Source organism: Bombina bombina, unplaced genomic scaffold, assembly GCF_027579735.1.
Source record: "Bombina bombina isolate aBomBom1 unplaced genomic scaffold, aBomBom1.pri scaffold_78_1, whole genome shotgun sequence".
In the NCBI taxonomy this organism is placed as follows: domain Eukaryota; kingdom Metazoa; phylum Chordata; class Amphibia; order Anura; family Bombinatoridae; genus Bombina; species Bombina bombina.
The window spans coordinates 494,550-512,341 of NW_026511871.1; the positions used below are offsets into that span (position 1 = coordinate 494,550).

The 17,792-nt window shown below is 39.6% G+C and overlaps 1 protein-coding gene across 1 annotated transcript in view; it reads right to left on the minus strand.

The window, feature by feature from the left end:
* Positions 1–897: 897 nt before the first annotated feature.
* The window catches only part of LOC128643985 (cytochrome P450 3A9), a 607,001-nt gene continuing 590,106 nt past the window's right edge, over positions 898–17,792 (minus strand). The window contains exons 13-14 of the mRNA XM_053696752.1: positions 3,239–3,401; positions 898–1,638 (exon numbers count right to left, since the gene is read on the minus strand). Coding sequence (XP_053552727.1) covers positions 1,552–1,638; positions 3,239–3,401 — 250 coding nt within the window. The 3' untranslated portion in view covers positions 898–1,551. The remainder of the gene's footprint in view (positions 1,639–3,238; positions 3,402–17,792) is intronic.

Genomic DNA, 17,792 nt, shown 5'->3' on the forward strand with positions numbered 1-17,792 from the left:
GAGCTTAAAGCTGCAGCACTTCTAACATATAATTATGAGACAAGGTTAGTGCAAGGATACAGTAAAAGCTGCAGTAATCTTAACAGTATGTATGTGTTTGCATGTGTATGTGTGTATGTATGTGTGTGTATGTGTGTGTATGTATGTGTGTGTATGTGTGTGTGTGTATGTGTGTGTATGTGTGTGTGTGTGTGTGTATGTATGTGTGTGTGTGTATGTATGTGTGTGTATGTATGTGTGTGTATGTATGTGTGTGTATGTGTATGTGTGTGTGTCTGTGTGTGTGTGTGTGTGTATGTGTGTGTATGTATGTGTATGTGTATGTATGTATGTGTGTGTGTGTGTATGTGTATATATGTGTATATATGTGTATGTGTGTGTATGTATATGTGTATGTGTGTGTATGTGTATATATGTGTGTATGTGTATGTATGTGTGTGTGTATGTGTGTATATATATATGTGTGTGTATGTGTATATATGTGTGTATGTGTGTGTATATATGTGTGTGTGTATGTGTATATATGTGTGTATATATGTGTGTATGTGTGTGTGTGTATATATGTGTGTGGATATATGTATGTGTGTGTATATATATATATGTGTGTGTGTGTGTGTGTATATATGTGTGTATGTGTGTGTGTGTGTATGTTTGTATATATATATGTATGTGTATGTCTATATATGTGTGTATGTGTATGTATGTGTGTGTGTGTGTGTGTGTGTGTGTGTGTGTGTGTGTGTGTGTGTATGTGTGTGTGTGTGTGTGTGTGTGTGTGTGTGTGCAGTAACGGTTAGTGTAGTTAACTGATTTCACATCTAGTAAAGATTGTTTATACACCAGTTTGACCCTTGAGATTAAATATACTATTTTTAATTATAATAATTTTTCTGTAGATTGTTTTACTTTTGTTTATTTCTGATCGTGATGAACTGAATTACAAAAGTTACATAAAAATAAACAATTTTAAAACAATTTAAAGGGACAGTGACATTGTGTAATTAGAAGACATTTGTGTTGCTATAGAATAACATCAGACAAGTATTAACATTTTTAAAACAAATTAAAGGGACAGGAAACCCAAAACTTTTCTTTCATGATTTAGGTAGAACATACAATTTTAAACAACTTTTCAGTCTACTTCTATTATCAGATTTGCTTCATTCTCTTGGTATCATTTGTTGAAGGAGCAGCAATGCCCTACTGGTTGCTAACTGAACACATGGGTGAGCCAATGACAATCGGTATAAATATGCAGCCACCAATCAGCAGCTAGAACCTAGGTTCTTCGCTGCTCCTGAGCGTTCCTAGATACATTTTTTAGCAAAGGATAACAAGAGAAAGAAGCAAATGAAATAATAGAAGCAAATTGGAAAGTTGTATTAAATGGTATGCTCTGTCTGAATCATGAATGTCTAATTATGACTTTACTGTCCCTTTAACACCTTTTGCCTTAATTGCAGGAGCCAGTCTGGGCTTTTGTCCTCAGGCACAGACATTATTATAAAGGTATCCAGCAATAGTAACGCGAGTTTGCGCCATGTTTTTGTCTTATTCAGCGGATCTCCGGGAGATGATCTTCAGGACAATTGGCTTTTTTGGCTGTAAAAATCCATTTGTGCTGAACTCCATGGGAATCTGCAGAAAATATAGAAGAAATGATAGAATATGTGAGAATCTAACACTAGACAAGGAGTCACTCAATATGATAAATGGTTGTGTGTAGGGGGACGTACATTATTAGCTCTGACTTATTCAGTACATCATTATTTCTGACTTATTCAGTACATTATTAGCTCTGACTTATTCAATACATCATTAGCTCTGACTTATTCAGTACATTATTAGCTCTGATTTATTCAGTACATTATTAGCTCTGACTTATTCCGTACATTATTAGCTCTGACTTATTCAGTACATTATTAGCTCTGACTTATTCAGTACATTATTAGCTCTGACTTATTCAGTACATTATTAGCTCTGACTTATTCAGTACATTATTAGCTCTGACTTATTCAGTACATCATTATTTCTGACTTATTCAGTACATTATTAGCTCTGACTTATTCAGTACATCATTAGCTCTGACTTATTCAGTACATTATTAGCTCTGATTTATTCAGTACATTATTAGCTCTGACTTATTCTGTACATTATTAGCTCTGACTTATTCTGTACATTATTAGCTCTGACTTATTCAGTACATTATTAGCTCTGACTTATTCAGTACATTATTAGCTCTGACTTATTCAGTACATTATTAGCTCTGACTTATTCAGTACATCATTAGCTCTGACTTATTCAGGACATCATTAGCTCTGACTTATTCAGTACATCATTAGCTCTGACTTATTCAGTACATTATTAGCTCTGACTTATTCAGTACATCATTAGCTCTGACTTATTCAGTACATCATTAGCTCTGACTTATTCAGTACATTATTAGCTCTGACTTATTCAGTACATTATTAGCTCTGACTTATTCAGTACATTATTAGCTCTGACTTATTCAGTACATCATTAGCTCTGACTTATTCAGTACATTATTAGCTCTGACTTATTCAGTACATTATTAGCTCTGACTTATTCAGTACATTATTAGCTCTGACTTATTCAGTACATTATTAGCTCTGACTTATTCAGTACATTATTAGCTCTGACTTATTCAGTACATTATTAGTTCTGACTTATTCAGTACATCATTAGCTCTGACTTATTCAGTACATCATTAGCTCTGACTTATTCAGGACATCATTAGCTCTGACTTATTCAGGACATCATTAGCTCTGACTTATTCAGTACATCATTAGCTCTGACTTATTCAGTACATTATTAGCTCTGACTTATTCAGTACATTATTAGCTCTGACTTATTCAGTACATCATTAGCTCTGACTTATTCAGTACATTATTAGCTCTGACTTATTCAGGACATTATTAGCTCTGATGTATTCAGTACATCACTAGCTCTGACTTATTCAGTAATCTATCATAACCTTATGTATCAGAAGATACCAGTCATATTATTGTGTTCCTTCTCTTCACACCCTTTAACACAAGGCTTGGCATGCCAGGAACCAGAGAGCTAAGAAAAATAAGTCAAATTCTAGGAACCATAATATTTTGGATTGCTCTCTGCAGCAGGCTTCACAATATGTTTGCTCTTATGTTTAGTAGAAACCTGTCAGCCCCTGCATATTATGTTTACAGTTTGCCAGTTGTTGGCTTTGACATCTCACCAAGGTTTCTGCACACGGCCGGAAGGAGAAGTTTTGCAGTAGGACAGTAATAGCGGTTTTCATACTCAAGAGAGCAAATCTCATCCCAATACAGTTCCTTGGCCCAGCCCCAAAGGGAAGGAAGGTGTATGGATTCTGTGTCTCTCTGTTTTCTTTATTGAACCTGAGAAGGGGAAAAATCAAGAAGTAATCAAGAACAATCCCCTAGTGTAGTCACACCCGATATCTTGCTCATTTTCTCTGTGGTACAATGACTTGTAAAAACTGCAGATTATCACACACATTCTCTTACACACCAGGGGGTAGATTTATTATGGTGCGAGCGGACATGATACGATGTAGCGTATCATGCCCGCTGCACATCGATAAATGCAGACAGCATACGCTGTTGGCATTTATCATTGCACCAGCAGTTCGTGTGAACTGATGGTGCAATGCCGCCCCCTGCAGATTTGCGGCAGATTGGCCGCTAACAGGGGGTGTCAATCAGCCCGATCGTATTTGATAGGGTTGATTTATGTCCGTGGCCTCAGAGCAGGCGGACAAGTTATGAAGCAGCAGTCTTTAGACCGCTGCTTCATAACTTCTGTTTCCGGCGAGCCTTCAGGCTTATATGGAGCTTGATAAATCGGCCCCCAGATATCTTCTCATACTCTCTGTGGGACAGTCACTTGTAGGAACTGCAGATGATCACACACATTCTCTTACACACCAGATATCTTCTCATACTCTCTGTGGGACAGTCACTTGTAGGAACTGCAGATGATCACACACATTCTCTTACACACCAGATATCTTCTCATACTCTCTGTGGGACAGTCACTTGTAGGAACTGCAGATGATCACACACACATTCTCTTACACACCAGATATCTTCTCATACTCTCTGTGGGACAGTCACTTGTAGGAATTGCAGATGATCACACACATTCTCTTACACACCAGATATCTTCTCATACTCTCTGTGGGACAGTCACTTGTAGGAACTGCAGATGATCACACACATTCTCTTACACACCAGATATCTTCTCATACTCTCTGTGGGACAGTCACTTGTAGGAACTGCAGATGATCACACACATTCTCTTACACACCAGATATCTTCTCATACTCTCTGTGGGACAGTCACTTGTAGGAACTGCAGATGATCACACACATTCTCTTACACACCAGATATCTTCTCATACTCTCTGTGGGACAGTCACTTGTAGGAACTGCAGATGATCACACACATTCTCTTACACACCAGATATCTTCTCATACTCTCTGTGGGACAGTCACTTGTAGGAAGTGCAGATGATCACACACATTCTCTTACTCACCAGATATCTTCTCATACTCTCTGTGGGACAGTCACTTGTAGGAAGTGCAGATGATCACACACATTCTCTTACACACCAGATATCTTCTCATACTCTCTGTGGGACAGTCACTTGTAGGAACTGCAGATGATCACACACATTCTCTTACACACCAGATATCTTCTCATACTCTCTGTGGGACAGTCACTTGTAGGAAGTGCAGATGATCACACACATTCTCTTACACACCAGATATCTTCTCATACTCTCTGTGGGACAGTCACTTGTAGGAACTGCAGATGATCACACACATTCTCTTACACACCAGATATCTTCTCATACTCTCTGTGGGACAGTCACTTGTAGGAACTGCAGATGATCACACACATTCTCTTACACACCAGATATCTTATTCACTCCCGGCCAGCAGGAGAAGGCAAAGAGCACCCCAGCAGAGCTGTTAAGTGTCACTTCCCTTACCTATAACCCCCAGACATATGTAATGCTTTAGTAATGATTTTTTGGGGGCAGTGGGCAGGCACTTGTGGTATGTGGAGACTAAGGGGTTAATACTTTCCCTTATTTTTTATGGGACTGTTGAACTTGTGGCAAAAACTTTTTTATTGGGAGTAAGCTAGACATGTAATTTATTTAAGCGGCTATTTTTCCATTTTTACTTCTAAGGACAGGAACGCGTGCTTTTATCTTGTTGCACCGTTCTTTTTACTGCCGCTCACGTGACCTTCCACTCTTCCGTTTGCTAGTCGGAGCGGAGCAGCGTCATTCCTAAGTGAGCTTTCTGCTATGGTGGTTGTTTGCTCAATCTACAGGAGATTTTCGTGCTTGGGGATACATTTTGCAGGTTCAGTAGGGCACCTCAGACTGTCTGAGGTATAGAGGTGCAAATTTTGTATTTTTTCCCTAATTAGGTCTTAGCATTTGTTTTGTGCTAATTTAAAGCGACAGTACTTGTTTTTTGCAAATTACTTTTATTACTCAATTTTTGCAATTTAATTTAACTATGGATTCTGAACAGAGGTCTGATTCTTTTGATAAATGCTTATTGTGCTTAGAGACCCAAGCCTCCATGGCATCACATACAGTGCCCTGCAGTTCCTCTCAGCCCCCTGGAGGCGTGTATTTGCCTTTAAATTTTGCTACACAGATATCTTCTGCGGTGTCTGCGGCTTTATCTGCTTTTCCCATGATGGGGAAGCGCAAGAGGAAATCAAAGAATATTTCTGATAATAAGGTGTCTGTTCCATCTGCTGCTGCAAAGGTTGACCTCCCCCATAAGTCTGATGAGGAGGATATCTCGGTAGCTTCTGAGGGTGAAATCTCAGATTCTGACAGTATAAATCCTTTCACTGATTCTGAAGAAGTAAACTTCAGATTTAAGCTTGAACACCGTCGTTTACTTCTAATTCTTTTGATTCTTCTGTCGCTGTCAATCCTAAAAAATCTAGTAAGCTTTAACAAATACTATGATATTTCTTCCTCTGTGGAAGTGTTTCCTGTTCCAGACCGTGTGTCAGAGATCATTGCACAGCAATGGGACAAGCCAGGGATTCCTTTTTTCCCCATCTCCTGTCTTTAAAAAGATTTTTTCTGTTGCGGACTCCATTCGGGAATCATGGCGCAGAAGAACAGAGGATAGCTGTTCTTTTAAGGATCCCATGGACAAAAAACTGGAGGCTTATTTAAAGAAAATGTATGTTCATCAGGGTCTACAATAGCAACCTGCAGTTTGTATTGCCACAGTATCAAGTGCAGCATCCTTTTGGTGTGATGCTTTGTCCGAATTTATTTTAGAGAAGACTTTGTTAGAGGAGATCCAAGATACGATTAAGGCTCTCAAACTGGCCAATTCCTTTATCTCTGATGCTAACATGCAAGTCATTAGGCTGGGAGCCAAGATGTCTGGCTTCACTGCTCTAGCCTGCAGGGCTCTGTGGCTAAAATCTTGGTTGGCTAATGTTACCTCCAAGTCCAATCTCCTGTCGCTACCTTACAAGGGTAAGACCCTATTTGGTCCTGGTCTGGCGGAGATCATTTCTAATATTACGTGTGGAAAGGGGTCTTTTTTACCACAAGACAAGAAGAATAGACCTAAGGGGCGCCAAAATTCTAATTCACGTTCCTTTCGTAACTTCAAAGGTCAAAAGTCTTCCTCTTCCTCCTCCAAGCCGGAGCAGTCTATGTCCTCTTGGAGACCCAATCAGTCTTGGAACAAGGGGAAGCAATCAAAGAAACCTTCATCTGAGACTAAGTCAGCATGAAGGGTCTGCCCCCAGTCAAGTGGGGGGCAGACCTAGTATCTGTCAGGGTTTTTTCCCTGTTTTGTTTGCCATTGCTGGCAGCCATTTTACTCACCTCTCTTGCTGACTATGGTGCATTGTGGGGGATGCTGCTCATTTCCTGCACTTCCTTTTATGGCCATACTGGTGTGCATCATCTGTGTGAGACAGGATGCAGTCTCAGAATTGTGATGTCATCACTTATTATTTAAAGGGCCTCTGTTCAGTATGCTTTGCCTTTGCGTTGTCTCAGACCTGTTTGTGAGAGTTCCTGTGTATTACCTGGCTGTCTGACGTCCTTCCTGGTTCCTGATCCCTGGCTTGTTCCTGGCTCTGCTGTTTTCCTTGTTCCTGATTCCGGCTCGTCTGACTATTTGCTTTGGCTCCTGACTCGGCTCGTCTGATTACCAGCTCTTGCTTTGACTCCTGGCTTGTTATTTGACTTGTGGACTTTTTATTATTTTTTGTTATTAATAAAGGTGTGATTATTTTTTCACTTCTCATCTCAGTCTCATTCCTGGCACCCTGACAGTATCGCAGGGTTACAAAATAGAGTTCAAGACTTGTCCTCCCAGGGGCAGATTCCTCCTCTCAAGATTATCTGCAGATCAGGTAAAAAGAGAGGCATTCTTAAACTGCATTCAGGACCTTTCCTCCCTGGGAGTAATTGTTCCAGTCCCAGTAAGGGAACAGGGTCTAGGATTCTATTCAAATGTATTTGTGGTTCCCAAAAAACTTTTCTTCCTATTTTCCTAAAATGTCTCAAAAATTTTCTCAAGGTTCCGTCCTTCAAAATGGAAACCATTCATACCATTCTTCCTTTGGTCCAAGAGGGTCAGTTCATGACGACCATAGACCTGAAGGATGCACATCTTCATGTTCCCATTCACAGGGATCATCACCAGTTCCTGAGATTCGCTTTTCTAGACCAGCACTTTCAATTTGTTGCTCTTCCGTTTGGCCTTGCCACAGCTCCCAGAATCTTCACAAAATTCTTGGCAGTTGTCAGGTCTCAGGGAATTGCGGTGGCGCCTTACCTCAAGCGTCATCTTTTCAACTAGCAAATTCTCATACAGAGATCTTGTTGTCTTTTCTACGTTCCCACGGATGGAAACTGAATCTGGAAAAGAGTTCCCTTGTTCCAAGTACAAGGGTGTGTTTCTTAGGGACCATCATAGATTGCCTATCTATGAAGATTTTTCTGACGGAGGTCAGAAAATCCAAACTTCTCTCTTCCTGTCTGTCGGTATATACTAGATATACAATATAATTTATTATTATATCAGCAGTAATCTCCAGTAAAATGTTGGAGAAATTATCTTAACAGTTGCCAACCAATAAAATGTCTATACGTAACAATTATAATATTTATTCCTAAATTCTTGATTAGTTACACTTATAGACACATTGAATTATATTTATGTAGAAAGTAGCGGCTAGATTACGAGTTGTGCGTTAGGCTTAAAAAGCAGCGTTGGCCAGTCCTAACGCTGCTTTTTAACGCCCGCTGGTATTACGAGTCTTGCAGGTACAGGTGTACCGCTCACTTTTTTGGCCAGACTTGGAAATACCGCAAATCCACTTACGTAAATTGCGTATCCTCTTTTTTCAATGGGACTTGCATAGCGCCGGTATTACGAGTCTGACAAAAAGTGAGCGGTACACCCTCCTGTCAAGACTGGTACCGCATTTTAAAATCAGTAGTTAAGAGTTTTACACTACAACGCCGTAGCATAAAACTCTTAACTAAAGTGCTAAAAAGTACACTAACACCCATAAACTACCTTATCGCAAACACTAAAATACATTTTTTAACCTGTAATCTGCCGAACCGGACATCGCTGCCACTATAATAAATATATTAACCCCTAAACTGCTGCACTCCCGCATCGCAAACATTAGTTAAATATTATTAACCCCTAATCTGCCATCCCTAACATCGACGCCACCTACCTACATTTATTAACCCCTAATCTGCCACCCCCAACGTCGCCGCTACTATATTAAAGTTATAAACCCCTAAACCTAAGTCTAACCCTAAACCTAACACCCCCTAACTTAAACATAATTAAAAGAAATCTAAATAAAAATTACTATAATTAACTAAATTATTCCTATTTAAAACTAAATACTTACCTGTAAAATAAATCCTAAAATAGCTACAATATAACTAATAATTACATTGTATCTAGCTTAGGGTTTATTTTTATTTTACAGGCAAGTATGTATTTATTTTAACTAGGTACAATAGTTATTAAATATTTATTAACTATTTAATAACCACCTAGCTAAAATAAATACAAAAGTACTTGTAAAATAAAACCTTACCTAAAGTTACAATTACACCTAACACTACACTATAATTAAATTAATTCCATAAATTAAATACAATTAAATGCAATTAAATTATATTATCTAAAGTAAAAAAAACCCCACTAAATTACAGAAAATAATAAACAAATTACACCTAATCTAAACCCCCTAACAAAATAAAAAAGCACCCCCCAAATAAAAAAGTCCTACCCTACACTAAATTACAAATAGCCCTTAAAAGGGCCTTTTGCGGGGCATTGACACAAAGTAATCAGCTCTTTTACCTGTAAAAGGTAGAAAAATCAGCCAATAGGATTGAGCTTGCATTCTATTGACTTATTGGAACAGCCAATAGAATGCAAGCTCAATCCTATTGGCTGATTGCATCAGCCAATAGGATTTTTTCTACCTTAATTCGGATTGGCTGATAGAATTCTATTAGCCAATCGGAATTGAAGGGACGCCATCTTGGATGACATCATTTCAAGGAACCTTCATTCAGTCTTAGCCGTCGTCAGAAGAGGATGCTCCGCATCGGATGTCTTGAAGATGGACCCGCTCCGCTCCGGATGAATGAAGATAGAAGATGCCGTCTGGATGAAGACTTCTGCCCGTCTGGAGGACCACTTTACCCGGCTTGGATGAAGACTTCTCCCGGCTTCGTTGAGGACTTTGGCCCGATTGGATGAAGACTTCTCCCGGTAAGGTGATCTTCAAGGGGTTAATGTTAGTTTTTTTTTTTAGGGGGTATTGGGTGGGTTTTAGAGTAGGGTTGGTTGTGTGGGTGGTGGGTTTTAATGTTGGGGGGGATTTGTACTTTTTTTTTACAGGTAAAAGAGATGATTACTTTAGTGCAATTCCATGCAAAAGGCCCTTTTAAGGGCTATTTGTAATTTAGTGTAGGGTAGGGCTTTTTTTTTTTTTTTTTTTTTTTTAAATTTTGTTAGGGGGATTAGATTAGGTGTAATTAGTTTAAAAATCTTGTAATTTGTTTATTATTTTCTGTAATTTAGTGGGGGGGTTTGTACTTTAGATAATTTAATTTAATTGTATTTAATTGTATTTGATTTAGGGAAATAATGTAATTGTAGTGTAGTGTTAGGTGTTAGTGTAATTTAGGTTAGGTTTTATTTTACAGGTACTTTTGTATTTATTTTAGCTAGGTGGTTATTAAATAGTTAATAAATATTTAATAACTATTGTACCTAGTTAAAATAAATACAAACTTGCCTGTAAAATAAAAATAAACCCTAAGATAGCTACAATGTAACTATTAGTTATATTGTAGCTAGCTTAGGGTTTATTTTACAGGTAAGTATTTAGTTTTAAATAGGAATAATTTAGTTAATTATATTAATTTTATTTAGATTTCTTTTAATTATATTTAAGTTAGGGGGTGTTAGGTTTAGGGTTAGACTTAGGTTTAGGGGTTAATAACTTCAATATAGTGGCGGCGAGGTTGGGGGCGGCAGATTAGGGGTTAATAAATGTAGTTTGGTGGCGTCGATGTTAGGGCTGGCAGATTAAGGGTTAATAATATTTAACTAATGTTTGCGAGGCAGGAGTGCAGCGGTTTAAGGGTTAATATGTTTATTATAGTGGCGGCGACGTTGGGGGCAGCAAATTAGGGGTTAATAAATGTAGGTAGGTTGCGGCAACATTGGGGGTGGCAGATTAGGGGTTAATAAATATAATGTAGGTGTCAGCGATGTTGGGGGCAGCAGATTAGGGGTTCATAAGTATAATGTAGGTGGCAGCGGTGTCCGGAGCGGCAGATTAGGGGTTAATATTATAATGTAGGTTGCGGCGATGTCGGGGGCGGCAGATTAGGGGTTAATAAGTGTAAGATTAGGGGTGTTTAGACTCGGGGTTCATTTTAGGGTGTTAGGTGTAGACATAAAATGTATTTCCCCATAGGAATCAATGGGGCTGCGTTAAGGAGCTTTACGCTGCTTTTTTGCAGGTGTTAGACTTTCTTTTCAACCGGCTGGTATAGGAGTGCGGTAAGGAGCAAAATTTTGCTCAATGCTCACTTCTTGTCTGGTTTGTAAAGACCCGTAATACCAGCGCTGTCTGTAAGTGAGCGGTGAGCATAAACTGCTCGTTAGCACCGCACAGCCTCTAACGCAAAACTCGTAATCTAGGTGTAGATTATTAATCAATTATACACGTTTATTCCGTTACAATATTCTATACAACAGATCAAAAAAATATATATATCTTTAAAAATTACTCACAATAAGTACCACAAATGAGAATTCCAGCACAGTCTATAATTAGCCAATGACTCTAATTCAATGCCCCATATGGATTACAAACTTACGGCTAGATTTAGAGTTTTGTCGGTAAGGACCCGCGTAGCTATCGCCGGCTTTTTTCTGGCCGCACCATAAAAATAACTCTGGTATTGAGAGTCCACATAAAGGCTGCGTTAGGTTCAAAAAAAGGAGCGTAGAGCATATTTAACGCAGCTTCAACTCTCGATACCAGAGTTGCTTACGCAAGCGGCCAGCCTCAAAAACGTGCTCGTGCACGATTCCCCCATAGGAAACAATGGGGCTGTTTGAGCTGAAAAAAAACCTAACACCTGCAAAAAAGCCGTGTTCAGCTCCTAACGCAGCCCCATTGTTTGCTATGGGGAAACACTTCCTACGTCTGCACCTAACACTTTAACATGTACCCCGAGTCTAAACACCCCTAACCTTACACTTATTAACCCCTAATCTGCCGCCCCCTGCATATTATTTTTAACCCCTAATCTGCCGCTCCGTAAACCGCAGCTACTTACATTATCCTTATGTACCCCTAATCTGCTGCCCCTAACACCGCTGACCCCTATATTATATTTATTAACCCCTAATCTGCCACCCACAACGTCGCCTCCACCTGCCTACACTTATTAACCCCTAATCTCGAGCGGACCGCACCGCTACTATAATAAAGTTATTAACCCCTAATCCGCCTCACTAACCCTATAATAAATAGTATTAACCCCTAATCTGCCCTCCCTAACATCGCCGACACCTAACTTCAATTATTAACCCCTAATCTGCCGACCGGAGCTCACCGCTATTCTAATAAATGTATTAACCCCAAAAAGCTAAGTCTAACCCTAACACTAACACCCCCCTAAGTTAAATATAATTTTAATCTAACGAAATTAATTAACTCTTATTAAATAAATTATTCCTATTTAAAGCTAAATACTTACCTGTAAAATAAATCCTAATATAGCTACAATATAAATTATAATTACATTGTAGCTATTTTAGGATTTATATTTATTTTACAGGTAACTTTGTATTTATTTTAACCAGGTACAATAGCTATTAAATAGTTAAGAACTATTTAATAGTTACCTAGTTAAAATAATTACAAATTTACCTGTAAAATAAATCCTAACCTAAGTTACAATTAAACCTAACACTATACTATCATTAAATTAATTAAATAAAATACCTACAATTACCTACAATTAAACCTAACACTATACTATCAATAAATTAATTAAATACAATATGTACAAATAACTACAATGAAATAAACTAACTAAAGTACAAAAAATAAAAAAGAACTAAGTTACAAAAAATAAAAAAATATTTACAAACATAAGAAAAATATTACAACAATTTTAAACTAATTACACCTACTCTAAGCCCCCTAATAAAATAACAAAGACCCCCAAAATAAAAAATGCCCTACCCTATTCTAAATTACTAAAGTTCAAAGCTCTTTTACCTTACCAGCCCTGAACAGGGCCCTTTGCGGGGCATGCCCCAAGAAGTTCAGCTCTTTTGCCTGTAAAAAAAAACATACAATACCCCCCCCCAACATTACAACCCACCACCCACATACCCCTAATCTAACCCAAACCCCCCTTAAATAAACCTAACACTAAGCCCCTGAAGATCATCCTACCTTGTCTTCACCTCACCAGGTATCACCGATCCGTCCTGGCTCCAAAATCTTCATCCAACCCAAGCGGGGGCTGGCGATCCATCATCCGGCTGAAGTCTTCTATCATCCGGCGGCTGAAGAGGTCCAGAAGAGGCTCCAAAGTCTTCATCCTATCCGGGAAGAAGAGTAGATCCGGACCGGCAACCATCATCTTCCAAGCGGCATCTTCTATCTTCATCCGATGAGGACCGGCTCCATCCTGAAGACCTCCACCGCGGACCCATCTTCATCCGGCGACGTCCAACTGAAGAATGACGGTTCCTTTAAGGGACGTCATCCAAGATGGCGTCCCTCGAATTCCGATTGGCTGATAGGATTCTATCAGCCAATCGGAATTAAGGTAGGAATATTCTGATTGGCTGATGGAATCAGCCAATCAGAATCAAGATCAATCCGATTGGCTGATCCAGTCAGGCAATCAGATTGAGCTCGCATTCTATTGGCTGATCGGAACAGCCGGTCCTCATCGGATGAAGATAGAAGATGCCGCTTGGATCAAGATGGTTGCCGGTCCGGATCGCCTCTTCTTCCCGGATAGGATGAAGACTTTGGAGCCTCTTCTGGACCTCTTCAGCCACCGGATGATGGATCGCCAGCCCCCGCTTGGGTTGGATGAAGATTTTGGAGCCAGGACGGATCGGTGATACCTGGTGAGGTGAAGACAAGGTAGGATGATCTTCAGGGGCTTAGTGTTAGGTTTATTTAAGGGGGGTTTGGGTTAGATTAGGGGTATGTGGGTGGTGGGTTGTAATGTTGGGGGGGGGTATTGTATGTTTTTTTTTTACAGGCAAAAGAGCTGAACTTCTTGGGGCATGCCCCGCAAAGGGCCCTGTTTAGGTTAGGTTTTATTTTACAGGTACTTTTGTATTTATTTTAGCTAGGTGGTTATTAAATAGTTAATAAATATTTAATAACTATTGTACCTAGTTAAAATAAATACAAACTTGCCTGTAAAATAAAAATAAACCCTAAGATAGCTACAATGTAACTATTAGTTATATTGTAGCTAGCTTAGGGTTTATTTTACAGGTAAGTATTTAGTTTTAAATAGGAATAATTTAGTTAATTATATTAATTTCATTTAGATTTCTTTTAATTATATTTAAGTTAGGGGGTGTTAGGTTTAGGGTTAGACTTAGGTTTAGGGGTTAATAACTTCAATATAGTGGCGGCGAGGTTGGGGGCGGCAGATTAGGGGTTAATAAATGTAGTTTGGTGGCGTCGATGTTAGGGCTGGCAGATTAAGGGTTAATAATATTTAACTAATGTTTGCGAGGCAGGAGTGCAGCGGTTTAAGGGTTAATATGTTTATTATAGTGGCGGCGACATTGGGGGCAGCAAATTAGGGGTTAATAAATGTAGGTAGGTTGCGGCAACATTGGGGGTGGCAGATTAGGGGTTAATAAATATAATGTAGGTATCAGCGATGTTGGGGGCAGCAGATTAGGGGTTCATAAGTATAATGTAGGTGGCAGCGGTGTCCGGAGCGGCAGATTAGGGGTTAATATTATAATGTCGGGGGCGGCGATGTCGGGGGCGGCAGATTAGGGGTTAATAAGTGTAAGATTAGGGGTGTTTAGACTCGGGGTTCATTTTAGGGTGTTAGGTGTAGACATAAAATGTATTTCCCCATAGGAATCAATGGGGCTGCGTTAAGGAGCTTTACGCTGCTTTTTTGCAGGTGTTAGACTTTCTTTTCAACCGGCTCTCCCCGTTGATTCCTATGGGAAAATCGTGCACGAGCACGTTACACCAGCTCACCACTAACGTAAGCAGCGCTGGTATAGGAGTGCGGTAAGGAGCAAAATTTTGCTCAATGCTCACTTCTTGTCTGGTTTGTAAAGACCCGTAATACCAGCGCTGTCTGTAAGTGAGCGGTGAGCATAAACTGCTCGTTAGCACCGCACAGCCTCTAACGCAAAACTCGTAATCTAGGTGTAGATTATTAATCAATTATACACGCTTATTCCGTTACAATATTCTATACAACAGATCAAAAAAATATATATATCTTTAAAAATTACTCACAATAAGTACCACAAATGAGAATTCCAGCACAGTCTATAATTAGCCAATGACTCTAATTCAATGCCCCATATGGATTACAAACTTACGGCTAGATTTAGAGTTTTGTCGGTAAGGACCCGCGTAGCTAACGCCGGCTTTTTTCTGGCCGCACCATAAAAATAACTCTGGTATTGAGAGTCCACATAAAGGCTGCGTTAGGCTCAAAAAAAGGAGCGTAGAGCATATTTAACGCAGCTTCAACTCTCGATACCAGAGTTGCTTACGCAAGCGGCCAGCCTCAAAAACGTGCTCGTGCACGATTCCCCCATAGGAAACAATGGGGCTGTTTGAGCTGAAAAAAAACCTAACACCTGCAAAAAAGCCGCGTTCAGCTCCTAACGCAGCCCCATTGTTTGCTATGGGGAAACACTTCCTACGTCTGCACCTAACACTTTAACATGTACCCCGAGTCTAAACACCCCTAACCTTACACTTATTAACCCCTAATCTGCCGCCCCCTGCATATTATTTTTAACCCCTAATCTGCCGCTCCGTAAACCGCAGCTACTTACATTATCCTTATGTACCCCTCATCTGCTGCCCCTAACACCGCCGACCCCTATATTATATTTATTAACCCCTAATCTGCCGCCCACATCGTCGCCTCCACCTGCCTACACTTATTAACCCCTAATCTGCCGAGCGGACCGCACCGCTACTATAATAAAGTTATTAACCCCTAATCCGCCTCACTAACCCTATAATAAATAGTATTAACCCCTAATCTGCCCTCCCTAACATCGCCGACACCTAACTTCAATTATTAACCCCTAATCTGCCGACCGGAGCTCACCGCTATTCTAATAAATGTATTAACCCCTAAAGCTAAGTCTAACCCTAACACTAACACCCCCCTAAATTAAATATAATTTTAATCTAACGAAATTAATTAACTCTTATTAAATAAATTATTCCTATTTAAAGCTAAATACTTACCTGTAAAATAAATCCTAATATAGCTACAATATAAATTATAATTATATTGTAGCTATTTTAGGATTTATATTTATTTTACAGGTAACTTTGTATTTATTTTAACCAGGTACAATAGCTATTAAATAGTTAAGAACTATTTAATAGTTACCTAGTTAAAATAATTACAAATTTACCTGTAAAATAAATCCTAACCTAAGTTACAATTAAACCTAACACTATACTATCATTAAATTAATTAAATAAAATACCTACAATTACCTACAATTAAACCTAACACTATACTATCAATAAATTAATTAAATACAATATGTACAAATAACTACAATGAAATAAACTAACTAAAGTACAAAAAATAAAAAGAACTAAGTTACAAAAAATAAAAAAATATTTACAAACATAAGAAAAATATTACAACAATTTTAAACTAATTACACCTACTCTAAGCCCCCTAATAAAATTACAAAGACCCCCAAAATAAAAAATGCCCTACCCTATTCTAAATTACTAAAGTTCAAAGCTCTTTTACCTTACCAGCCCTGAACAGGGCCCTTTGCGGGGCATGCCCCAAGAAGTTCAGCTCTTTTGCCTGTAAAAAAAAACATACAATACCCCCCCCAACATTACAACCCACCACCCACATACCCCTAATCTAACCCAAACCCCCCTTAAATAAACCTAACACTAAGCCCCTGAAGATCATCCTACCTTGTCTTCACCTCACCAGGTATCACCGATCCGTCCTGGCTCCAAAATCTTCATCCAACCCAAGCGGGGGCTGGCGATCCATCATCGGGCTGAAGTCTTCTATCATCCGGCGGCTGAAGAGGTCCAGAAGAGGCTCCAAAGTCTTCATCCTATCCGGGAAGAAGAGTAGATCCGGACCGGCAACCATCATCTTCCAAGCGGAATCTTCTATCTTCATCCGATGAGGACCGGCTCCATCCTGAAGACCTCCACCGCGGACCCATCTTCATCCGGCGACGTCCAACTGAAGAATGACGGTTCCTTTAAGGGACGTCATCCAAGATGGCGTCCCTCGAATTCCGATTGGCTGATAGGATTCTATCAGCCAATCGGAATTAAGGTAGGAATATTCTGATTGGCTGATGGAATCAGCCAATCAGAATCAAGATCAATCCGATTGGCTGATCCAGTCAGGCAATCAGATTGAGCTCGCATTCTATTGGCTGATCGGAACAGCCGGTCCTCATCGGATGAAGATAGAAGATGCCGCTTGGATCAAGATGGTTGCCGGTCCGGATCGCCTCTTCTTCCCGGATAGGATGAAGACTTTGGAGCCTCTTCTGGACCTCTTCAGCCACCGGATGATGGATCGCCAGCCCCCGCTTGGGTTGGATGAAGATTTTGGAGCCAGGACGGATCGGTGATACCTGGTGAGGTGAAGACAAGGTAGGATGATCTTCAGGGGCTTAGTGTTAGGTTTATTTAAGGGGGGTTTGGGTTAGATTAGGGGTATGTGGGTGGTGGGTTGTAATGTTGGGGGGGGTATTGTATGTTTTTTTTTACAGGCAAAAGAGCTTAACTTCTTGGGGCATGCCCCGCAAAGGGCCCTGTTCAGGGCTGGTAAGGTAAAAGAGCTTTGAACTTTAGTAATTTAGAATAGGGTAGGGCATTTTTTATTTTGGGGGTCTTTGTTATTTTATTAGGGGGCTTAGAGTAGGT